We start from the raw sequence: 26,457 nt of genomic DNA, 5'->3' as shown, positions 1-26,457 counted from the left end.
TGACGGACATTTTGTCGCGCGGGTACAGAATCGAGTTCAGTTCTCGTCCTCCAGCTCGGTTCTTCAGAACCTCCCCACACCCAGACCGTGTAGATGTCCTGCGGCAGGCGGTGGACTCCCTAAGAGCGGAGGGAGTAGTGGTTCCTGTACCGTTTCAGGAACAAGGGAGAGGGTTTTACTCCAATCTCTTTGTGGTGCCAAAAAAGGACGGCTCATTCCGTCCTGTTCTGGACCTAAAACTGCTCAACAAACATGTGCACGCCAGGAGGTTCCGGATGGAAACCCTCCGTTCTGTCATTGCCTCAATGTCTCAAGGAGACTTCCTTGCCTCAATAGACATCAAGGATGCTTATCTCCACGTGCCAATTGCTACAGAACATCAACGTTTTCTACGTTTTGTGATAGGAGACGACCATTTTCAGTTCGTAGCTCTGCCATTTGGTCTGGCGACAGCCCCACGGGTCTTCACCAAGGTCATGGCGGCGGTGGTAGCAGTCTTGCACTCTCAGGGACACTCGGTGATCCCTTACCTAGACGATCTACTTGTCAAGGCACCCTCTCAAGAGGCATGCCAACTCAGTCTACAGGCTACGCTGGAGACTCTCCAGACTTTTGGATGGATCATCAACTTTCCAAAATCAAATCTGTCACCGACACAGTCACTAACGTATCTTGGCATGGAGTTTCATACTCGAGCAGCGAGAGTGAAGCTTCCGCTAAACAAGCAGCGGTCCCTACAGACAGGGGTGCAATCGCTCCTTCAGGGCCAGTCGCACCCCTTACGGCGCCTCATGCACTTCCTAGGGAAGATGGTGGCAGCCATGGAAGCAGTTCCCTTTGCGCAGTTCCATCTGCGTCCACTTCAATGGGACATTCTCCGCCAATGGGACGGGAAGACGACTTCCCTAGACAGGAAAGTCTCTCTTTCCCAGACGGCCAAGGACTCTCTGCAATGGTGGCTCCTTCCCACCTCATTGTCTCAGGGAAGATCCTTCCTGCCCCCATCCTGGGCAGTAGTCACGACAGATGCGAGCCTGTCGGGGTGGGGAGCAGTGTTTCTACACCACAGGGCTCAGGGGACGTGGACTCAGCAGGAGTCCACCCTTCAGATCAATGTTCTGGAAATCAGGGCAGTGTATCTTGCCCTACTGGCCTTCCAACAGTGGCTGGAAGGAAAGCAGATCCGAATCCAATCGGACAACTCCACAGCGGTGGCATACATCAACCACCAAGGAGGGACGCGCAGCCGGCAAGCCTTTCAGGAAGTCCGGCGCATTCTGAATTGGGTGGAGGACACAGCATCCACCATATCCGCGGTTCACATCCCGGGCGTAGAAAACTGGGAAGCAGACTTCCTCAGTCGCCAGGGCATGGACGCAGGGGAATGGTCCCTTCACCCGGACGTGTTTCAGGAAATCTGTCGCCGATGGGGAGTGCCGGACGTCGACCTAATGGCGTCTCGGCACAACAACAAGGTCCCGGCATTCATGGCGCGGTCGCGAGATCAAAGAGCGCTGGCGGCAGACGCCTTGGTGCAAGATTGGTCGCACTTCCGCCTCCCATATGTATTCCCGCCTCTGGCACTCTTGCCCAGAGTACTACGCAAGATCAGATCCGATTGCAGCCGCATCATACTCGTCGCCCCAGACTGGCCGAGGAGATCCTGGTATCCGGATCTGTGGCATCTCACGGTCGGCCGACCGTGGTCGCTTCCAGACCGTCCAGACCTGCTGTCTCAAGGGCCGTTTTTCCATCAGAATTCTGCGGCCCTGAACCTGACTGTGTGGCCATTGAGTCCTGGATCCTATCGTCAACAGGATTATCCCAGGGAGTGGTAGCCACAATGAGACAAGCTAGGAAGTCAACTTCTGCTAAGATCTACCACAGAACGTGGAAGATTTTCTTAACCTGGTGCTCTGCTCAGGGAGTGTCTCCCTGGCCATTTGCATTGCCCACTTTTCTATCTTTCCTGCAATCAGGGTTGGAAAAGGGCTTGTCGCTCGGCTCCCTTAAAGGGCAAGTCTCGGCACTATCCGTGTTTTTTCAGAAGCGTCTAGCACGTCTTCCTAAGGTGCGCACGTTCCTGCAGGGGGTCTGTCATATTGTGCCCCCGTACAAGCGGCCGTTGGATCCATGGGATCTGAACAGGGTACTAGTGGCTCTCCAGAAGCCGCCCTTCGAGCCTCTCAAAGAAGTTTCTCTTTCTCGCCTGTCACAGAAAGTGGCGTTTCTTGTTGCGATCACATCGCTTCGGCGAGTGTCTGAGCTGGCTGCTCTGTCATCCAAGGCTCCCTTCTTGGTGTTCCACCAGGACAAGGTTGTGCTGCGCCCCATTCCGGAGTTTCTCCCTAAGGTCGTATCCTCGTTTCATCTTAATCAGGATATATCATTGCCTTCCTTTTATCCTCATCCGGTTCACCGGTATGAAAGGGACTTGCGTTTGCTAGATCTGGTGAGAGCACTCAGGATCTACATTTCCCGCACGGCGCCCATGCGCCGTTCCGATGCACTTTTTGTCCTTGTCGCCGGTCCGCGCAAGGGGTTGCAGGCTTCTAAAGCCACCTTGGCTCGATGGATCAAAGAACCAATTATAGAGGCCTACCGTTCTGCTGGGCTTCCGGTTCCTTCAGGGCTAAAAGCCCACTCAACCAGAGCCGTAGGTGCGTCCTGGGCATTACGGCACCAGGCTTCGGCTCAACAGGTGTGTCAGGCGGCTACCTGGTCGAGTCTGCACACGTTCACCAAGCATTATCAGGTGCATACCTATGCTTCGGCGGATGCCAGCTTAGGTAGAAGAGTCCTGCAGGCGGCAGTGACATCCCCGTAGGGGGGGGCTGTTTTGCAGCTCTAACATGAGGTATTTCTTTACCCACCCAGGGACAGCTTTTGGACGTCCCAATCGTCTGGGTCTCCCAATAGAGCGCTGAAGAAGAAGGGAATTTTGTTACTTACCGTAAATTCCTTTTCTTCTAGCTCTTATTGGGAGACCCAGCACCCGCCCTGTTGTCCTTCGGGATTGTTTTTTGCTGTTTGCGGGTACACATGTTGTTCATGTTGAACGGTTTTTCAGTTCTCCGATGTTACTCGGAGTTAATTTGTTTAAACCAGTTGTTGGCTTCCTCCTTCTTGCTTTGGCACTAAAACTGGAGTACCCGTGATACCACGGGGGGGTATAGCCAGAGAGGGAGGGGCCTTGCACTTTTAGTGTAGTGCTTTGTGTGGCCTCCAGAGGGCAGTAGCTATACCCCAATCGTCTGGGTCTCCCAATAAGAGCTAGAAGAAAAGGAATTTACGGTAAGTAACAAAATTCCCTTCTTTTTGTACCTTGAATTTAAAATGGTAAATACACAAACATTTGAATTTTTGCTAGTTTTCCCAATTATTCTCTATGTGGGTCTAGAACTGAAAAGATATTGGTTCTGATTTGATACTTTAGCAAACCCAAAGTCTGCTGCTGCAGAAGAAAAACCCAGCAAATTCAAGTATTCACCCAATAGAAATATGTTGACATGATCAGACAAGCCCCAAAAGCTTTGGTCACAAATACAAGAGAGTGTCATCAGCAGAATTATTTTAAACTCTTGAGTGCCAATTCCAGATCTCTAAGGCCATGTGCGCACGTTGCGTCCTATTCCGCAGCGAGTATGTCACTGCCTGTGCGTCTCAGAACGCAGCCGAAAAAGCTGCGTTCTGAGACGCATTCGGCAGAACGCAATGTGCACACATTCCTGTAGAATTCATGCGTTCTGGATGCTTGCTCTGCCATAGACAGAGTGGGAAAAGCATCCAGAGCGCACATTTTTGACAGTGCGGTCCCACTCGGCTCTGCAGCATCCCCATAGACTTGAAGCAGAGCCGAGTGGGACCACACTGTCAAAAAAAGCATGGCTGGCTGCAAGACAGAGCCACGCGATCAGAATGAACTCGGATGAACTTCACCCGACTTCATTGTGATCGCGCGGCTCTGTGTTTGTGCCGCGGCTTGATTTGCGGTCACACATGAAGTACCCACCTGTGATCGCAAATCCCCTGAGTGACTGCAATGAGCCGCGCGATCAGCTGTCCTTTCACTCAGGTTACTCGCGGTCACAGCTGCAGTCCTCCACTTGAGAGCGGTGGCCGCGAGTAACCTCAGTGACAGCACAGCTGATCACGTGACTCACTTCAGTTGCTGCATGGAGCTCACAGGAGCGGTGGTGTTCTACTGCCGCTCCTGTCAGCTTCCGATGTGACAGAGCTGAAAGTGTCGTGGGACCTTGCGTGGATTACGTCAGACCTGGAGGTGTTTTTGAGGGTTAATAAAGTGGTGAAAGAGGGTGTTTTTTGTCTTCCATTACAAATAAAGGATTTTTTGGATGTGTGTGTTTATTTTCTTTAACTTACAGGTTAATCATGGAAGGTATCTCGGGGAGACGCCTGCCATGATTAACCTAGGACTTAGTGGCAGCTATGGGCTGCTGCCATTAACTCCTTATTACCCCGTTTGCCACCACACCAGGGCAATTCGGGATGAACCGTGTAGAGTTCCGGGACTGTCGCATCTAATGGATGCGGCAATTCCAGGCGGCTGCTGGCTGATATTGTTAGGTTGGGGGGCTCCCCATAACGTGGAGCTCCCCATCCTGAGAATACCAGCCTTCAGCCGTGTGGCTTTACCCTGGCTGGTATCCAAATTGGGGGGGACCGTACCTCGTTTTTTTTAAATATTCATTTAATTTTTTTACTGCTCGATATAGACACGCCCACCGGCGGCTGTGATTGGTTGCAGTGAGACAGCTGTCACTCAGTGTGGGGGCTTGTCTGACTGCAACCAATCATAGGCGCCGGTGGACGGGGGAAGCAGGGAATACGAGATGGATTAATGAGAGGCCGGCATTTTCAAAAGAGAAGCTGCCACAGTGTGAACGCCGTGCAGCGCCGCTCCGGTGATCGGGGATCAGTGAGTATGAGAGAGGGGGTGGGCGGGAGAGACCGACATGGACAGAGAGAGAGAGACCGAAAGACCTGCGTTTGTTTTGTCAAAAAAACATGCGGATCGCATCAATAATGCAGTGCAAACGCACTGCTTAACATTTTGGCAGCGTTTTTCTACAACTCATTGATTTCAATGGGTGTAGAACGGTGCCAAAACGCTCAAAAGAATTGACATGCTGCTTTTCTAAACGCAGAGCTTTTGACAATCATAACGCTGCGTTTCAAACAGCATCGTGCGCACATATTTTGCATGATTCTCATAGACTTTGCTGGGGAATCAGAACGCATGCATTTTGTCAATGACACAGTGCAGTTGTAAACGCAGCCAAAACGCAGAAAAAAACGCAACGTGCGCACATGGCCTAAGAGGTCCATTATAATACTGGTGGCATTTTGGGCAGATAGGCTTCACCTTCCATACACCTAGACCCTGATGGTTCTGCGATCTTCACATGCCCCATTACTAGGCACCTGCATGACACTAGGGTTATGTTCACACAGATCTTTTGTAACTACAAAGATGCAGCATTTTTGGCCCCAATAAACGCACCTGCGGAAAAACGCATAAAAAAGCATGTGTTTTTTGCCGCGTTTTTTTGCCGCGTTTTACTGCATTTTGCCCATTCTGTTTTTTAAGTCAAATCTATTGACTGGAAGGGCTCAAAAACGTTGGAAAAACACAAAAAGAATTGACATGCTGCATCTTCAAAAACACAGCCAAGATGCAGGGAAAAAAAGATGCCCAGTGTGGACAGCAAAATAGAAATCTCATAGACTTTGCTGGGAGAAGGAAATGCATGCATTTAGGTGTATCTTTGTGACCTTAAAAATGCACCAAAAATGCAGTGATGCAGTGTGTGAACATAGCCTAGGTCAGACAGATTTAGGCCTCATTCACACTTCCATATTTTGACATGTTTATGATACAATGGTATTGTTGTCAATCAATGTTTTGCATCAATGTGTCATTCGTGTTTTTACCATCAATGTTTTCATCAGATGGATCAATAAATAAAGAAATTACAAAGCTTCTCCTATATTTTTCAATTTTCAACATATACAGTACAGCGATGTTACATTGATGCCATCTGAGTGCTGTACTTGCTTTTCTTGGTCCCATAGACTTGTATTGTCACTGTCATCCGTGCTGCATGTAAAAACACAGACATGTGAAGAGCACCATAGATGTGATATGTGTTGTATCTGTAAAAGAAATTGATTTAACACGTATGTGCAACACAGACGTATGCCTAAGGCCTTAAAGGGAATCTTGTCAGCAGATTTTCGCTATGTAATCTGAAGACAGCATGCTGTAAGGGTTAAGAGATAGAATTCAGGGATGCCTGTCTTGTCAAGTTTTGATTTGTTATTCATAGGCTATGTTTGTTTAACCAACAGGACTTCTCATTGCTCAGACTACAATGTCAGTCCAGCACCCACCTCTTCTAGTTGATACTCCACTGTTAGGCTATTTTCACACAGGACGTTTTTGCAGCTTTTTTTTCCTGATCAAAACCTGACCTTGTGGCAGGATGTCTCCTGGGAGTCATCTGCGGTTTTGGTGCGGTTTTGGTACGGTTTTTGTGGCATTTTTACAACAATTTTACAGTGTTTTTTCCGGTATTGACCTGGATCTGGCACTCGGGTAGTTAAAAAAAAAAAAAAAAGGTAGAAAAAAATGCTAAATGTTAGAGTGTATGGGCTCCTTCCAGGGATGACGTCATTCAACAGGCCCCTATCACATGGGGGGGCGAAGCATAATTGTAGTTGAAGGGGGAAAACATCGCCAAGCTCACTAAGCCAGCTGGTCACGCCCACTAACCTGGAAGGAGCCCATACATTCTAGGATCATCCGTACCTGCTCCCGCGGCCCCTCCTACTACCTGCCACTCATTAGCTATTCACTGCTCCCCCCTCACTGGAGTCTGTGGGTCTATAGTACAGTAAAAAAGAAATAAATAAATGAAAAAAATGATGTAGGGTCCCCCTGTATTATTATACCCAGCACAGATAAAGCATACAGCTATAGGCTTCAGCCCTCAGCTGTGCTTCTCTTGGCAGGGTATCAAAATAAGAGGGACCCCATGCTGTTTTTTTAATTATTTAAATAAATAATTAAAAAAAAAATGCGTGTGGTCCCCCCAATATTGATACCCAGCCAAGATAAAGCCCACAGCTGGGGGCTGGTATTCTCAGGCTGCAAAGACCCAGCCTAAAAATATCAAACCTGCAGCCGCCTAGGATTGTTGCATCCATTAGATGCTACAATCCCAGCACTTTGCCCGACTCTTCCCGAATTGCCCTGGTGCGGTGGCAATTGAGGTAATAAGGGGTTAATCGCCACTCATAGCTGTGACTAAGCCCTAGATTGGTAATGGGAGACACCCCGCATCAGCAATCTGTAGTAAGTGAGAAGAATTAAACACAAACACTGAAAAAATCCTTTATTTGAAATAAAATACCACTTTATTAACCCCATAATCACAACCCTGCAGGTCTGACGTAATAAACACGAGGTCCCACGACGATTCAGCTCTGCTGCATCTAAAGATCACAGTGAGCGCCATAGAACAGGACTGCTTGCTGTGAGCTCCAGAGAATGAATAAGCTGCACGATCAGCAGTCACTTCACTCAGGTGATTTGCGGTCACAGCTGGTGATGCCTGTGACTGTAAATAGCCTGAGTGAGGTCACCGCTGAATGAGCGGCTCACTCATTCTCTACGCTAGACCCGCAGACCGGGTCAATGATTGGTTGCAGTCAGATGCTGGGGCGCGTCTGACTGCAACCAATCACAGATGAAAGCAGTGAATATGAAATGAGCGGGGAAGGGGAGGAGCCACGGGAGGTACAGCTGCGCCAGTGATTCGGTAAATATACCGCGCCTGCCCAATCCCCCTATCTCCACCACCATTTAAGTGCCGGACAGATACCCTGGATCAATTTCGGGCCGGAAACGGGATTTTTATTAACCCAGTTAGACCCGCTGATCCAGGGTATCTGGACCTGTCACTAGGGTCAAAACCATAGCAAAACGGTTGAAAAGAATGTTCATTCCTTTCAGAATGCAGCAAAACCAGAAGTGGTTCACAAAACCGTCAGGAAAAAAATCCTGATGTGTTTGTGTGTGTGCATGAGATTTCAGAAATCTCATAGACTTTGCTGGGACTGTAAAAATCAGCGTTTTATTAGCATGGATTTGCATAAAACCAAGGCAGATCTGCAGCTAAAAAACGCCCAGTGAGAGCATAGCCTTAATGTACAACCTCTATTGAGAACATACACCAAGGAAAAGAAGCGATCAGACTTCCTAGTATCAATTAAAGATATTTATTATATGCATAGATGTAAAGCACAGTGACAAGCATACAAAAAAGGTGCACAATCCGGTGTAACCACAGATTATATGGACAGGGAAGGAATGTAAAGACGGAAAAAACCTCCAACCAATGTCTTATATCAAGATTGATTGCTGTAATTCTAATATGATGGTTTATAATCCAGTTTAGATCATTAGTCAAACCTTCCATAGGAGACAATGCCACATGGACATAGTAATAGTGTAAAGTATAGTATTAGCTTACCAATAAAGTGTCTCACCGTGACACCGGATGGCACCCCACCCGACGAACGTCTGTTTCGGCGGATGCCTACGTCAGAGATGTCTCTGGCACTGCTGCTTCCGGGTCCGCAGTGCAGTGAATATGCATGAGCATAATGAGTGGGCCCAGAAGCAAATTACAGCAGCACCGAAGACAGGTGAGTATATAAAATCATATTATTTCAAAGACACGTATTTTCTCCGGTACATGACACACGGATCACGTCAGTGTGTGGTTGGTGTGACATCAGTGCTGCCAGAGAAAGACGGACATGTCGCCATGTAGAGGACATGGACACGCATGTTCTCCATACAGACACACTTGTGAAAACACTAAAGACCCATTGATTTTAATGTGTGTGCCTATGTCCGTGTATCCAGTATGTATGAAAACGGATGTCACACATACCGGAATCACTGACGTGTGACGGGGGCCTAAGAGTGTAAAGAAGATGTGGGTCCTAATGCGGCCAGGGATGATGATTGCAGTAAAGCACTGTGGAGTATGATGGCGCTAGGTTTTATGCACGTGTTTATATGCAACTATACATTATTTCTTCATAAACTTTTAATGAAGTTCCATTACCACTGAATAGTATTATCTTCTTACCATACAACTAAGCCATTGGGAGGTTGCGATTATTCTGGCTAATTAAATGTCCCAGTACAACAATAGAAGCACTTAAAGCCGTATCCCGCAGCTGGGAACAAGGACCCAAAGTTTCAACGAGCTTTATTTTACCACATCTGCAATACAGCTGTCTCCTATTGCTGCAATGTTACACTCTGATCTTTAAGGATGTAGAATAATTTTTATATTGGCTGCAGATGGGTCAATAATCCCAAATAAGCACCGAATACACCAAATCCTGGACCACCCAGACAAATGTTCCAAAACATATCAACAGGAGGATGAATTCGGGGGGGGGGGGGCTAAAGTGGTGGTTCAGCAGATACGGTAACTTCTCCCTACATTGAGCATTACAGTTGTCGGTTATTTGCCTCTTGTTGCACCTTTCCTCGCAAATACAAGAAAACACTGAATGGTAAAAAATGACAAACTAGGTTTTTTTCAGTCTATTAAATGCCCCCCCCCCTCCCCCTCTAATACTGCGGTTTGTGAACATCCACATTGTCTATCATTTGTCCTACCTTTCAATTTTAACCCAGTCATCATAATTCATAGTTTTTAGTCCACCAAATTCTACCTATTAGGTTTATGTTTTAATCCACAGGAAGGCAATAACTTAAGAGGTAAATATGAATTGCCCCATATTAGGGGAAAAATTCCACGTAATGGCTCCATATATGACAATCAAGCTAGCTCTCGGGATCAAAGACCCATCAGAGAATATAATAATATTTATTAATTTATATAGCACTATTAATTCCACAGCGATTTTACATACATCAGCAACACTGTCCCCATTGGTGCTCACAATCTAAGGTCCCTATCAGTATATTTTTGAATTGTGGGATGAAACCCACACAAACACAGGGAGTACATACAAACTCCTTGCAGATGTTGTCCTTGGTGGGATTTGAACCGAGGACCCCAGTAGTGCATTACTGTAGTGCTAACTACTGAGCCACCGTGCCACCCATAACCATAATATAGTACCCATAACCTGTAATATATTTATGGCAATCTGTTACCAGATTTTTGCTCTCCACAATCTAATAGCAGCACGATGTTGGCACAGAGACCCTGATTCCAATGATTAATCACTTATCTTCTTACTGACATATAATGTACTGGTACGTCATTTGCCAGCTCACTGACTTTGATGCAGGGTCATAAGCTGGGGCCGCATCTTTCCCTGTACATGATGGCTGATTTATTCATTCAACATATGCCTTTAACCGCCGCAGGTGGAGCGTTATTCCATGTGCGTGATCGCAGGGTGCTAATGGGTTGTCATGACAGCGGGGGTCTTCTAAAGAGCCCCGTGCCTGTCAATACGATACTCCTATGAAAGCCAGCATTGAGCTGGTGTACATAGGAAATTGTGATTTTAGCTATACATAGCAGTGTTGATGCACTGCTATGTATAGTAAAACCGATAAGATGATAGCAGCTTCATATCCCCTAAGGGGACTATTAAATACTGTAAAAAAAAAGATTTTAAAAATATGACCCCCCTAGAAAAGTTAGTCATTCCCTTTTGCCCTATTACAAATAAAATAAATAATAATAATAATAATAATACTACACATATTTAGCATCGCTGTTAGTAAAAATCTGATCTATCAGAATATAAAATAAAGTAATCCGATCTGTAAACAACGTAACAAAAAAAAAAAAAAAGAACCGCTGGAATAGTTTTTTGAACACTTGAACAGTGCAATTAAATGCAAAAAAAAATTAAAAATAAAATGCAGAAAAAATAACCGCATATTCTGAAAATTTAAAGCGTTACGGTTCTTGGAAAATGGTGACAAGCAAAAATTTTCTTTTTTAAAAATGACGGACATTTTTTTCATCTCCTAAATAAAAAAAAACACCTCTACATGTTTGGTATCTGCGTACTTGTGCTGATTTGCAGAATCATATTGCCAGGTCAGTTTTACCGTGTAGTGATCATGTTAAATAAAAAAAACCCAAGAAAACTATTGTGAAATTGCACTTTTTTTGCAATTTCAGCTCACATGATAAAATCAATGGTGTTATTCCAAAGTACAACTCGCTTTGCAAAAATCAAACCCTCATATGGCTATGTGGACGGAAAAATAAAAAAGTTATGTCTCTTGGAAGAAGGGGAGGAAAAAAAATAAATGGAAAAATGGGCGGTCATGAAGCAGTTAACCCTGTGCTGTAGTTTCAGTTATAGGGCTCATGCGCACATAACTGCTGAATATTCTGCAGCGATTTACAGCACATGTGCGCTTCAAATCGCTGCAGAAACACTGCGTAATGGATGCAGTTATTTTGTTAAAAAAGCCGATTTCATGCGCTCTGGCTGCTGCCCCCACCATAGACAGAGTGGGAGCTGCATCCAAAGCGCACGGAATAATTGACATACTCATTTTATGAACGCACGGATTTGGGTCAAAATTTTAGCATCCAAATCGCTGCGTTCATAAAAGCGACGTGCGCACGTATCATGCACAATCTTCATAGATTGTGCAGGGGACGCAGGATGCATGCATTTACGCTGCAGTGCTAGACGCAGCATAAATGCATGCTATTACGCGACGTGCGCATGAGCCCATAAAGTTTTATCTGTTACAGATCTAGCAGTCCTGGAACTTTGAACATCCTGGCCTACATAATGCAGAAAAGGACAACAAACAACTACACCACTCGTTGGCAGCTTTCTGTGTACGCTGTGCATAGGCAGAAAGCTGAGAATCAGTTGTAGGAGTATGGTTGAACTACCTGGCGGAAGGCCTAGTAGTCCTCTACTGATCTGCAAACAGTGTTTATAAGCTTTACAGTATATAACCCCTTAAAAGCTACTCTCAGCAGCCCTGTACATGACACATAGATGGAATCTGGGACTCTTCCGCTAGATTATGCTGCTCAGTTTAGGCCCTGTGCGGACAAGAAAATGGACTTTTCTTAAGAAAAATCTGCACCCTCTGGCAGAATACCGCAGCAAAAAGTACCGCACCTGCGTTTTTGCCGCGTTTTTTCTGCGGGTTGGTCCCTGTGGTTTTTACCATTACCTATGGCAAAAACTGCAGGTACCTGCAGAAAAGAAGTGACATGCTCATTAATTCCGCAGCAAAAATTCCGTGGGTAAATCCGCAGGGACAAAAAAACGCAGTGTGCGCACAGCATTTTTTATACCCATAGGTTTTGCTGGGGAATGACTGTAGAAATGTTAGACACATTTTCTGCAGCAAATCCATGGTAAAATCCGAGGTAAATCCGCAGCGTGCGCACAAAGCCTTAGGTAACAAAAACCTGATGACAGATTCCCTATGAGAAAGGCATCCGGGCCGTCCATGACCTTGTTTACTGACTCTACAGTAACAATTAGGATTGGTCACTTTGCTCTTTGATGACCATGTTATGAAAGTGTGCCGCCCCAGCAGCGGATCGAACCGCTCGGATCTCGGGGTAGTGTTTGTTCGTGGCTCGAGGGTTTCTGGACCCGGGGGCTTAGGGGCCATATTCAAATGTAAAGGGGATATTTACAGGGGAATTGTTGTAGTTCGTGATGCCGCCTGTGGTGTGTGGTGATTGGGGGTACCACCGCTGCCGTTGGGAGTACCCGGGGTGATGGAGTGGGGCAGCTAGGTGATGTTGCCCTCCACGGGTTTGGGTAGGCCCCGGGACTCTGGATGGTGATGCGGGGACACAGTGCAGGGGTCAGTCTGGTACTCACTCAGCAATGAAGCAGACGCTGACAACAGGGTAAACCAAGTCTCGGAATGCTGCTGTCTCTCAAAGGGGAGCTCGTCCGGGTCTCGTCCCCTGTAGTGCTGCTGGTGGTCTGTAACCTGCCTTCTGGCACTAGATTTTAGAGTGACCGTTGTGGTCCGGTAGTTTGGAGCTATCCGGGCCCCGCTCTCACTGTGGCTAAGTGGAGTAGCCTGCTCTCAGGGCTCACGCTTGGGATTTCAGTGGGCTGCTTGTTTGGAAAGCCCTATCCCTCTCGTTGTGCTAGTGCCCCGATTCTGGAGCTGGTGGGAACAGTCCATAAAGGACCCGTTCTCAGGTTAATTACTGGGTTGCCTGAAGCTTCTCCCCAACCCAGAGTCCGTGTATCCCGTCGTGCCTTCGGTCCCAGACAAGTGATAGGACCAGGCTGCTTACCATCCTTCTTGAAAGTTCCCAGGCACCTAGCCTCAATCCCCTGCGACCTGGGGTCCGACTCCTCTAGGTCCAGACCACCGTCTGCGACCTAGTTTTCCTTTCCCCTGGGACCTCCAACTCCCCGCTCCTCTCTCACTGGGAGCTACTTCTGTTCTCTCTGACCTTGACACCTCCCACCTCCCTGTCTGATCCCTAGGTGGGTGGCCCTATTCCTGCTTAAGCAGCCCACTGGTGTGCCTGACAGTTGTGTATCTAGGATTTGTGAATGTTGATGGAGGCAACACTGCAGGATAGAGACCCAGAACCATGGTGGGTTGCATACTACATGGTTAGAATAGTTTGTGCAGTACCCTGTGATGACCTGAATAGTCCAGGGGCGTCCCAAAAGGGAGATGATAAGGGCTGAAAGTACATGTAGATCAAGCTCTACTTCCTAATGACATAAAATCCATACTTGAGTGAGTTGTATGTATATAAGATGATGGATATTTGGGAGAGAGCAGTCAGCTGAATGAGTATTCAAATGGGAATGACTCCCTGACTTTATATACGGTATTCCATAATACAAAGATATCTTTAGTACTCGCATATATACGTATCAGGACAATTTTGGCGATTGTTACAGTTGAAGGATGTTTACCCGGTTTCCTTTGCTTTACTGATGTATTTGTTTCTCTATGTATGTCTGATTGCTGTAGAAAAGCTTGGTAAATACTGGTACAGACTTTACTAATCATGGTGCAGAGAATGGCTATATTAGTTTGTGCGGAATGGGCTTAATGACGTCTTACTATTTTGACTATGCAATAGTATTTCATAAATTAGTTTAAACTCATTTCCAAATGTATACTGCCGCACATGTATTTAAAGGACGTCTATTAATGCAATGTTTTTCTGTAGCATGTAAAGTCTATTAATATAGGATGCAGGACCTGCAGGATTATAGAATTATAGGATTATAGAACATTCAACCACATTAGCCCAACGATATGTTCATATGGAGTCTTGTAGGTGTCGCTGTACCCGCATTGTTTTTGAAGCAGAAGATTGTTTTTCCTGATGTTTCTTCTCTGATGTCACTCCAGATGTCTTTTGTCGCTAGCAAATTTTTTAATTTCATACAATGGAAGCTACCAGAAGAATGGACTGGTTATTTCTTTTAATTGCGTCATAGCTTTCAAAAAAGTAACAAAAGATTGAACATATGCACAGCAATTCATTTTTACATTGTTGTGCATTATGTTCCTTCTTTTTTCCCTTTTTTAGCTCTTTTACTGTTGTGTTCCAGGCAAAATCTGCCCGAAAGGAACATAATGCATGTGGACATAACATGTTACTATTGAAATAGGACAATTGTAGTGTAAAATATTTTTAAATATTCAGAAAATGAAATGTTATACACAAAGTATTGTACTATAGGATGTGCAATTAAATAACATTTGTTAAAACTGGTTGTCTGATGTCTTAAAGGTGAACCCGAATTTAAGTATGTTGGCAACATGCATGGAAATGAAGCTGTGGGTAGAGAACTTCTCATTTATTTGGCCCAGTATCTCTGCAATGAGTACCAGAAAGGCAATGAGACAATCATCAATCTGATCCACAACACCCGTATACACATCATGCCTTCCATGAACCCAGATGGGTTTGAAAAAGCTGCTCAACAAGTAAGTACAAGAGTAAAAAAACCCATAAAGTGATGTTAATATTGTTTCTACCAGTAATAAAAGGGGTTTACAGTAATGAACTCTGGTGGCTTATACTTAGAATAGGACATCAATGTTTGATTGATGGTAAACGAACCCTCAGGTCACCCCTGATCATCAAAACAAGTGGGCTGTGGGGCTTTGTGGAGATTGGGGGTCTCTTAAGGCCACGTCTCACTAAGCAGCATCGCTAGCGACATCGCTGCTGAGTCACATTTTTTGTGACGCAACAGCGATCTTGCTAGCGATGTCTCTGTGTGTGACATCCAGCAACGAACTGGCCCCTGCTGTGAGGTCGTCGGTCGTTGCTGAATGTCCTGGACCATTTTTTGGTCGTTGCTCTCCTGCTGTGAAGCACACATCGCTGTGTGTGACAGCGAGAGAGCAACAACTGAATGTGCAGGGAGCCGGCATGTGACGCTGGTAACCAAGGTACACATCGGTTAACCAAGCAAAGGTTTTGCTTGGTTACCAGATATTTACCTTGGTTACCAGCGTCCGCAGCTTCTAGAAGCCGGCTCCCTGCTCCCTGCACACGTAGCTAAGGTACACATCGGGTTACTAAGCAAAGCGCTTTGCTTAGTAACCCGATGTGTACTATGGTTGCCAAGCGCAGCGTCGTTACATGGGTCACTGGTGGCTGATCTCTGATCGCTGTGGAGATCTGCCTGTTTGACAGCTCACCAGCAACCATGTAGCGACGCTCCAGCGATCCCTGCCAGGTCAGATCGCTGGTTCCTTTAGGTATATATCCAGTGGTGGTGTGTGTATACTTGTCGATGTCCCTAATACTTTTGAGGACTAGTATGAGACCTAGAGGTCTGACCCGCAACGTTCACACTGATGGCTTTGCGGATGATATACGTATCTCCTTTGCCCTCTATGTGTTCCCCATTATGCATGGTAACCGCTGAAATGTTAACACTTCATTATATAGTTTGTGTAATCTGCTGAATTTGCCTATTGAAGCTTACCTGTTGTACACACAGAAATCATATGCTGAGAGCAAACAGCCTAAATCCCCAAAGGGGAAACAGAAGTCAACAAGATACAATTTAACAGATGAATAGTTTCAGCTCTGAAGAGGCTCATGTCAAGTCATCAATAGCTACAATAGGAAGTTTTTGCTCCGTGTAGACCTAAGGCACCTATGCACTTTGTATATAGTGTCTTGAAAATCTAATCATACTCCATGAACGTTTCCACATTTTATCACGTTGCACCCACAAATATTGATGGGCAAACCTGAACGGGCAAACCCGTTCAGGGTCCGTACCAAACACCAAGTGTTCGTGCACAGACCCCAAACACCGACTTCTACGGAAAGTCCGTGTTACTGTTGGGGTTCGACCACCTGGATAAAAAATAAAAAAGTTAATAGAAAGCAAAATAGAGATTAAAGTAGGAGAATTACCGTATTTTACGGACTATAAGACGCACCAGACCATAAGACGCACCCTGATTTTAGAGGAGGAAAATAGGAAAATAAAATTTTAAGCAGAAAGTGTGTCATGACACACTTATGGGGCGAGGATCTGCTGCTGACACTGTTATGGGGGTAATGTCCCCAAATTCTCTACTAAGGTACCCCATCCTAGTAATGATCCTCCTGCCTTGTATATGATCCCCATTCTTGTGTATATATATGTCCCTCATCCTGGTCCTCGTATAGCCCCCATCCTGCTATATACCGCCATCCTGGTATAGCCCCCATCCTGCTACATAGCGACCATCCTGGTATATGCGCTTATCCTGTTATATACCGCCATCCTGCTATATACCCCCATCCTGCTATATACTGCCATCCTGGTATATGCCCTCATCCTGGTATAGCCCTCATCCTGCTATATTCCCCCATCCTGCTATATACCTCCATCCATCCTGATATATACCCCCATCCATCCTGCTATATACCCCCATCCTGCTATATACTGCCATTCTGGTATATGCCTTCATCCTGGTATATCCCTCATCCTGCTATATACCCCCATCCTGCTATATATCCCCATCCTGCTATAAACCCCCATCCATCCTGATATATACCCCCATCCATCCTGCTATATACCCCCATCCATCCTGATATATACCCCCATCCATCCGGATATATACCCCCATCCATCCTGCTATATAACCCCATCCATTCTGATAAATACCCCAATCCTGGCTAACGGCCTGCATCCTTTGGCACACAAAAAAAAATAAATAAACGTTTATACTCACCTTTCCTCGCTCCCTGCAGCATCGCTCCTCCTCCTGTCAGTGCCGGCAGCAGCACCACTGACCTGTGTGGAGCCGTCACCGTTGTCTGCAGCATTGCTCATCTTGTCTGCCTGTCAGCTGACCTGTGTGGAGACTAGCAGTGTGCACAGCGATGATGTCATCGCTGTGCTCACCGTTCTCTACACAGATCAGCTAGCCGGCAGACAGGAGGAGATTGCGATGCTGCAGACAACGATGACACGTGAGTATACTTATTCACTGCCCCTCGTGCTGATGATGTGCGGGGAGCAGTAAATACAGCCACACATGATCACTCAGGCTGTAGTTGCCAGAGGTGAACACGCCGGCTGGCTGTTAATTATGCGTGCACCCCCCACCCATCATCCCGCCCACCTGTCAGCGCCGGCTTCAGCGCTGAGGGATGATGGGTGGAAGGATGGGTGTGCATATGAAATGAGCGGACCCACGTGGTCACAGCAGGTGCTTCACAGCCTGCTCGTGCCGCCTATGACCCGCTCAAACCACAGCACCCTCATTCCCCGCAGCCACATTCAGACTATAAAACGCACCCCCCACTTTCCCCCAACATTTGGGGGGAAAAAGTGCATCTTATAGTCCGAAAAATACGGTATACTTACCGAGTCTCCCGTGCGGCTGTTACACTACGTCCAGGTTTGATCATTAACTCTCATACATATTCACTGCTTCCACCGCCACCCTTTGTGACAGCGTCTATGATTGGTTGTAGTCAGACTGCCGGTGTCTACGATTGGTTGTGGAGTGTAAAAATGAATAAATGATTGGAAAAAAAAATGACGTAGGATCTCCCGTATATTGATACCCAGGGCAGATAAAGCAGACGGCTAAAAGCTGCACCTCCCAGCTGTGTGCATTATCTTGGCTGTGTATCAAAATACGAGAGACCCCATGTGAAATTTTTTTAAATTATCTTAATAAATAATTAAAACAAAACGACCTGCGGTTCCCCCAATTTTGATACCCAGCCGAGATAAAGCAGACAGCTGGGGACTGGTATTCACAGGCTGGAGAGGTCCAAGGTTTTTGGGCTTTCCCCCAGCCTACAAACAGCAGCCTGCAGCTGCCATGCAATTGCTGCATTCATTAGATGCGACAATTCCTGCATTTTACCTGGCTCATCCAGATTGCCCTGGTGCAGTGGTAATTGGAGTAATATAAGGGGTTAATGACAGCTGTGATTTGTAGAAAAAATTACAGCTGTCATAAAGCCATCTATAAGACCCTCACCATTACTAACCCTGTAAGTAAAACCTTATCTTAACACGATTCCATTTAACTGTATTGAACTGTACCGCATTTGTGACGGATCCGGTTTTGCAGCAAAATACTGCTGATGTGCACGCAACCTTAAGGGTACTTTACACGCTGCGATATCGGTACCGATATCGCTAGCGAGTGTACCCGCCCCTGTCAGTTGTGCGTCACGGCCAAATCGCTGCCCGTGGCGCACAACATTGCTAACACCCGTTACACGTACTTACCTTCCCTGCGACGTCGCTCTGGCCGGCGAACCGCCTCCTTTCTAAGGGGGCGGTTCGTGCGGCGTCACAGCGATGTCACACGGCAGCCGGCCAATAGCAGAGGAGGGGCGGAGATGAGCGGCTGGAACATGTCGCCTACCTCCTTCCTTCCTCATTGCCGGTGGACGGAGGTAAGGAGATGTCGCTCCTGCGGTGTCACACATAGTGATGTGTGCTGCCGCAGGAACGACGAACAACATCGCTACTGGCCAGACAACGATTTTTCATAAATAAACGACCTCTCTCAGACAAACGATTTTTGCCTCTTTTGCGATCGTTTAAGGTCCCTCCAGCCTGTCACACGCTGCGATGTCGCTAACGACGCCAGATGTGCGTCACAAACACCGTGATCCCGACGATATATCGTTAGTGAAGTCGCAGCGTGTAAATGGCCCTTTAGTCTTAGTATATCACATAAAATCCCCAAAAAATATATTTAAATTTGTGAGTGGCATAGAAAAATATTGTGGAAAAGTTCATGGGGCATGAATACTTTTTAAAGGCACTGTAGCTGTTGACTATGCTCTACAGTGAAGGAAATAATTATTTGATCCCTTGCTGATTTTGTTAGTTTGCCCACTGACAAAGACATGAACAGTGTATAATTTTAAGGGTAGGTTAATTTTAACAGTGAGAGAATATCCAGAATAAAATACATAAAATCACATTTTATAAATTATATAAATTTATTTGCATTTTGCAGAGAGAAATAAGTATTTGATCTCTCTGGCAAACAAGACTTAATACTTGGTGGCAAAACCATTGTTGGCAAGCACAGCAGACAGACATTTTTTGCAGTTGATGATGAGGTTTGCGCACATGTCAGGAGGAATATTGGTCCACTCCTCTTTGCAGATCATCTCTAAATCATTAAGATTTTGAGGTTGTCGCTTGGCAACTCAGAGCTTTAGCTCCCTTTTATGTTTTCTATGATCTGGATCTGGAGACTGGCTAGGCCACTCCATTACCTTAATGTGCTTCTTTTTGAGCCACTCCTTTGTTGCCTTGGCTGTATGTTTTGGGTCATTGTCATGCTGGAAGACCCAATCACAACCTATTTTTAATGTTCTGGTAGAGAGAAGGAGATTGCTACTCATGATTTTACAGTACATGGCTCCATCCATTGCTCCATTGATGCTGTGAAGTAGTCCTGTGCCCCTAGCAGAGAAACACCCCCAAAACATAATGTTTCCACCTCTATGCTTGACAGTGGGGATGGTGTTCTATGGGTCATAGGCATTATTTCTTTTCCTCCAAACACGGTGAGTTGAGTTAAGGCCAAATAGCTCTATTTTTGTCTCATCTGACCACAGCACCTTCTCCCAATCACTCTGAGAATCATCCAGGTGTTTATTGGCAAGCTTCAGATGGGTTTGCACATGTGTCTTCTTGAGCAGTGGGACTTTCCGGGCACTGCAGTATTTTAAGCTATTACGGTGTAATGTGTTACCATTGGTTTTCTTGGTGACAGTGGTCCCAGCTCCCTTGAGTTCATTAACAAGTTCCCCCCATGTAGTTTTAGGCTTATCTCTCACCTTCCTCATGATTTGGGATACCCCTCAGGGGTGATTTTGCATGGTGCCCCAGATTGATGTCAATTGACACTCATTTTGTATTTCTTCCATTTTCTTACTATTGCACCAACAGTTGTCTCCTTCTCAACCAGCGTCTTACTTATGGTTTTGTAGCCCATTCTAGCCTTGTTCAGGTCCATGATCTTGTCCCTGACATCCTTAGAACGTTCTTTGGTGTTTCCCATGTTGTAGAGGTTAGAGTCTGACTGATTTATTGAGTCTGTGGACAGGACTTTTATACAGGTGACAATTTAAGACAGTTGTCTTGAACCCCTTCACGACCGTGGGCAGTAAAATTACGTCCTATTTTAACGTGACTTAACGACCAGGGACGTAATTTTACTGCCTAAACTTCATTTGATTGCCGTGGCCATAGCAACGGCTTTCAAATGATGTCCCCTGCTGTTTCTTACAGCAGGGGACCTTTGCTTGACCCCAGGGGGGGTGGCATCGCCACCCCCTATCGACGATCGATGTGATTGGCTGTTCAAATCTGAACCGCCAACCACATCGTTCGCACTAATTTCGGCAAAAATAATGCCAGAATTACTGCAATACTGTGAGATCCGGCTATGATCTGCTCTAGCAGCTTCAAAAAATCATAGCCGGAGTTCTAAAATGTCACCCCCAGCCCCTGCAGCACTGATTGGAGCGATCGTGCTATGACGCGCAATCGCTCAAATCAGTGTGCAGTGGGGCGGTCTGATCTGCCGGTGGACGCCCCCCCAGGCCTGTCCTGGCCTGCGAGCCCTCCCCCAACATGTCTGCAGCGTGCAGTGGCTGGTACTTGTGGTACCACGCCACCGCTGCTGCTGCCGCTGCCGCCGCCGTAGCTGAGGTCACCGCTCCTGCTGCACGTGAGTACTGTGCTCACCTTGCAGCCCGTGCGCGCTCCCGTGTTGTCTCCTGCATGCTCCCGTGTTGGCCCCTGCCCGTGCCCCCCTGCGACCTGCCCCCCCACGCCCCGATCTGCGCCCCCCCCCGACATCCCGATCTGCTCCCCCCACGATCTGACTGCCTCCCCCATTATCTCTATTCTGCTTCTGCAGCTCCCTCTCCGGTCTCCCCCTCTGCTCTCCCCCCCTCCCCCTCTGCTCTCCCCCCCCCTCCCCACTCTCCCCCTCTCCACCTTTGCTCTCTCCCGACGTCCTCTTACCTGTCTTCACCGTTGTCCGAGGTCTTAACTGGCCCGATCACATCTGCCTCCATCACTGGGTCCTTCCTGGGCATTCTGCTGATCTGCCCAACGTCCTGCCTGCTGCTCCTGTAAAGCTGTTCCTCCTGCAGCACTTCTGGTCAGTGATCCTCTGGGTACTGTGAGTATGACTTTTTTTTTTTCTGTGTCCCCTGTCCATTTTTACACCTTATCCGTCCGTGCGTCCCGCCGAGCGCTGATCAGGGATGCACATAACGTATCTGCATCCGTGGTCAATTTTTGGCGTGACTTTTTTTTTTCCGTATCCCCGACGCTTTTTGTATCGCATCGTCCGTGAGTCCCGCCAAGCGCTGATCAGGGATGCAGATAACGTATCTGCATCCCTGCTCAATTTTTGGCGTGACTTTTTTTTTTCCGTATTCCCGACGGTTTTTGTATCTCATCCGTCCGTGCGTCCCGCCGAGCACTGATCAGGGATGCACATAATGGATCGGCATCCCTGCTCAATTTTTGGCGTGACTTTTTTCCGTATCTGCGACGCTTTTTGTATCGCATCTGTCCGTGCGTCCCTCCAAGTGCTGATCAGGGATGCACATAACGTATCTGCATCCCTGCTCAATTTTTGGCGTGACTTTTTTTCCGTATCCCTGACGCTTTTTGTATTTTATCCGACTGAGCGTCCTGCAGCGGCCGATTAGTGCACCGCGTCTGTGCGTTTGAAAAGTCAAATGGCGTTCCTTCTCTTCTGAGCCCTGCCATGCACCCAAACAATTACTTTCCACCACATATGAGGTATCTACGTACTTAGGAAAAATTGCACAATACGTTTTATGGCGCAGTTTTTCCTGATACCGTTGTAAAAAAAATAACTACCTGATTGATGCAAAAAATTTGTGGTTAAAAAAAAAAAATAATAATTTTCACGGTTCAACGTTATCAACTTCTGTGGAGCCCCTGGGGGTACAAGGGGCTCACCAAATATCTAGATAAATTCCTTGAGGGGGTCTAGTTCCAAAATTGGGGTAATTTGGGGGGGAGCTCCACTATTTAGCCACCATAGGGGGTCTCCAAACGCGACATGGTGTCCACTAATGATTCCAACCAATTTTGCTGTCAAATGGCGTTCCTTCTCTTCTGAGCCCCGCCATGCGCCCAAACAATTACTTTCCACCACATATGAGGTATCTGCGTACTCAAGAGAAATTGTACAATACGTTTTATGGTGCATTTTTTCCTGATACCCTTGTGGAAAAAAAAGCTACCTGGTTCAAGTGACAGTTTTGTGGTGAAAAAAAAAATTGTATTCCTGGCTCAACATTATTAACTTCTGTGGAGCCCCTTGGGGCTCGCTGAACATCTACAAAAACTCCTTGAGGGGTCTGGTTTCCAAAATGGGGTCACTTGTGGGGGAGCTCCACTGTTTAGGCACCTCAGGGGGTCTCCAAACGTGACATGGCGTCCGCTAATGATTCCAACCAATTTTGCTGTCAAATGGCGTTCCTTCTCTTCTGAGCCCCGCCATGCACCCAAACAATTACTTTCCACCACATATGAGGTATCGCCGTACTCAGGAAAAAATGCGCTATAAATTTCATGGTGAATTTTTTCCTGATACCCTTGTGAAAAAAAAAGCTACCTAGTTGAAGCAACCGTTTTGTGATAAAAAAACCCTTTTCTTTTCACGGCTCAACGTTATAAACTTCTGTGAAGCCCCCAGGGGTTCAAAGTGCACATCAAACATCTAGAAAAATTATTTGTGGGCTCTAGTTTCCAAAATGTGGTCACTTGTAGGGGAGCTCCATTGTTTAGGCACCTCAGGGGGTCTTCAAACCCAACATGGCGTCCGCTAATGAGTGCAGCTAATTTTGCACTCAAAAATTCAAATGGCGCTCCTTGCCTTCCGAGCCCTGCCGTGTGTCCAAACATTTGATTTCCACCACATATGAGGTATCTGCGTACTCAGGAGAAAATGCACAATACATTTTATGGTGCATTTTTTCCTGATACCCTTGTGAAAAAAAAGCTACCTAGTTGAAGCAACCGTTTTGTGGTAAAACATTTTTTTTTTCTTTTCACGGCTCAACGATATAAAGTTCTGTGAAGCCCCCAGGTGTTCAAAGTGCTCACCAAACATCTAAAAAAATTATTTGAGGGCTCTAGTTTCCAAAATGGGGTCACTTGTGGGGGAGCTCCATTGTTTAGGCACCTCAGGGGGTCTTCAAACCCGACATGGCGTCCACTAATGAGTGCAGCTAATTTTGCGTTCAAAAATTCAAATGGCGCTCCTTCCCTTTTGACCTCTGCCGTGCACCCAAACAATTTATTTTTACCACATATGGGGTATCAGCGTATTCAGGAGAAAATGCACAATAAATTGTAGGGTGCACTTTCTCTTTTCTCCCTTGTAAAAATGAAAATTTTATGGCTAAAGTAACATTTTTGTGTTAAAAAGTAAAATTTTCATTTTTTCCTTCCACATTGCTTTGGTTCCTGTGAAGCACCTAAAGGGTTAATAAACTTCTTGGATGTGGTTTTGAGCAGTGTGAGGGGTGCAGTTTTTAGAATGGTGTCACTTTTGGGTATTTTCTGTCACCTCGGCCTCTCAAAGTCACTTCAAATGTGACGTGGTCCCTAAAAAAAATTCTTTTGTAAATTTTGTTGGAAAAATGAGAAATTGCTGATGACCTTTGACCCCTTCTAACTTCCTAACGAAAAAAAATTTTGTTTCAAAAATTGCGCTGATATAAAGTAGACAAGTGGGAAAGTTTATTTAGTAACTATTTTGTGTGACATATCTCTCAGATTTCTGGGCATAAATTTTCAAAGTTTGAAAATTGCGAAATTTTCATAATTTTCGCAAAATTTCCTAAATTTTCACAAATAAACGCAAAAAATATCGGCCTAAATTTACCACTGACATGAAGTACAATATGTCACGAAAAAACAATCTCAGAATCGCCAGGATCCGTTGAAGCGTTCCAGAGTTATAACCTGTCAAAGTGACACTGGTCAGAATTGCAAAAAATGGCCCGGTCATTAGGGTGTTTTAGTGGCCGGGAGTGAAGGGGTTAATGCAGGTAACAAGTTGATTAGGAGCGTCTAAGTGGTCTATAGGAGCCAGAACTCTTAATGGTTGGTAGGGGATCAAATACTTATTTCTCTAAGCAAATAAATTTATTTAATTTATACATTGTCATTTTGTATATTTTATTTTGGATATTTTATCTGTTAAAATTAACTTACCCTTAAAATTATAGACTGTTCATGCCTTTGTCAGTGGGCAAACTAACAAAATCAGCAAGGGATCAAATAATTATTTTCTTCACTGTATATATCACATCCACACACCATACATATTTACATTCGGTTCAGCTGAGTGTACACTCATTTCCCAGTCCATAACATGCAGAGCAACAGGGGAACACAGTCGCAGTACCTTCAACCATATTGTAGGTGTGATACCCTTACATCATCTTGATGCACCCATGGGCTGTGCTACACAGCAGAACTTTATTTGCAATATGCACAGCAATACTGAATTACTGCAGATCCTACAAAAAGACAAAGTGCACGAAAAGCCAAAATTTGGAAAAAAAAAAGATTTTGTTTGTTAAACAGGTTAATCATAATTTTTTTTAACAAATGTCATGTCCTTAGGGTAGGCCATCAATATCTGATTGGTGGAGGTGGGACATCTCGCACCCCTGCCAATAAGTTGTTACTGGTGCCGACCGGAAGTTCTCGGATGCTGCTGGAACACAGCAGTGCTGTCAAAACTATAGTGCCAGCGGCTGAGTAGTTTAGATCCGCTCTTAATCACTTGAATAGTGGTGGATCTGCAGTACCCGACCACAGCCATTATTGAAATGACAGCGCTGTGATCTGGCAGCATCCGAGAACGTCCGGCACAAGTAACAGCTTATAGGCGGGGTGCCAGATGTCACACCTCCACCAATCAGATATTGATCGCTAGGATAGGCCATCAATAAAAAGAAGTGTCCACCCTATCAAAGTCTAAAAAATTAGATACAGGCCAAATTAAAAAGTGATTCATTCACCCAGTGCAGGGCACAAATAGCTGGAGGAAACGCATTACCCAAACAATTCTATAATGTTCAATGAACACCATGATAAAGACACACCCCAAAACAATGGCAGAATTGAATCCCTTGGAATTGTTTTTCCTGTTTTTAAGAACATTATTTAGTAAAGTGAATGATGGCAATCAAAACTAGGAATTTGTGACTCAAAAAACAATCCCTCATATAACTTGGAAGAAGTGTAGAAAAACCTGAGAGCGCAAACAAAAATTAACTGCGTCATTAAGGGATTAAAAAAGAGATTGTGATTTATTTATGGCATACGCAAACCTTAATTATGATTTTTAGAATTTGAAAAGAAAACTAAAATTGAAATATTATTCATTTTTTATTTATTCTTATAAAACTATTGTTTTCATGTGTCTATCTCCTAGTTTATTGCTGGCTTTGTGTAATTTCTCCATGTAGCAGAGTATTTCCTTTTGAGATGTTTTCTGATTTGAGGTCTCCTTGCGCCCTCTAGTGGACGACAGAGTTTACCATCTCATCAGATCAGATGCAAAACTTAGGTCTATTCTTATGAAGTGCTGTTTTTCTTCTCTTATGTAAGCCTGGAGATATAAAGGACTGGTTTGTTGGTCGGAGCAATGCACAAGGTGTAGACCTGAACAGAAATTTTCCTGATCTGGACCGTATTGTCTACATTAATGAGCGAGAAGGTGGAAACAACAACCACTTGCTGCTGAATCTGAAGAAGACAGTTGACCAAAACAATAAGGTACCTAAAATCTTGTGCTGAGAGTTACAGTTATAGTTTGTGTAATCAATATATTTGAAATGACTCTGTATACAGCAGAGATCC

At 45.5% G+C, this 26,457-nt stretch overlaps 1 protein-coding gene across 1 annotated transcript in view; it reads left to right on the top strand.

Annotated features, from left to right (window-relative positions):
* CPE (carboxypeptidase E) overlaps nt 1–26,457 on the top strand; it is a 128,055-nt gene that overhangs the window by 58,138 nt on the left and 43,460 nt on the right. Inside the window, exons 2-3 of the mRNA XM_075347326.1 lie at nt 14,811–15,007; nt 26,206–26,373. Of these exons, the coding sequence (XP_075203441.1) occupies nt 14,811–15,007; nt 26,206–26,373 (365 nt within the window). The remainder of the gene's footprint in view (nt 1–14,810; nt 15,008–26,205; nt 26,374–26,457) is intronic.

This window comes from Anomaloglossus baeobatrachus, chromosome 1, assembly GCF_048569485.1.
Source record: "Anomaloglossus baeobatrachus isolate aAnoBae1 chromosome 1, aAnoBae1.hap1, whole genome shotgun sequence".
NCBI classification, from domain to species: Eukaryota; Metazoa; Chordata; class Amphibia; order Anura; family Aromobatidae; genus Anomaloglossus; species Anomaloglossus baeobatrachus.
Note: the sequence above shows the minus strand (reverse complement) of the source record. Positions and strands in the feature narration are given on the sequence as shown.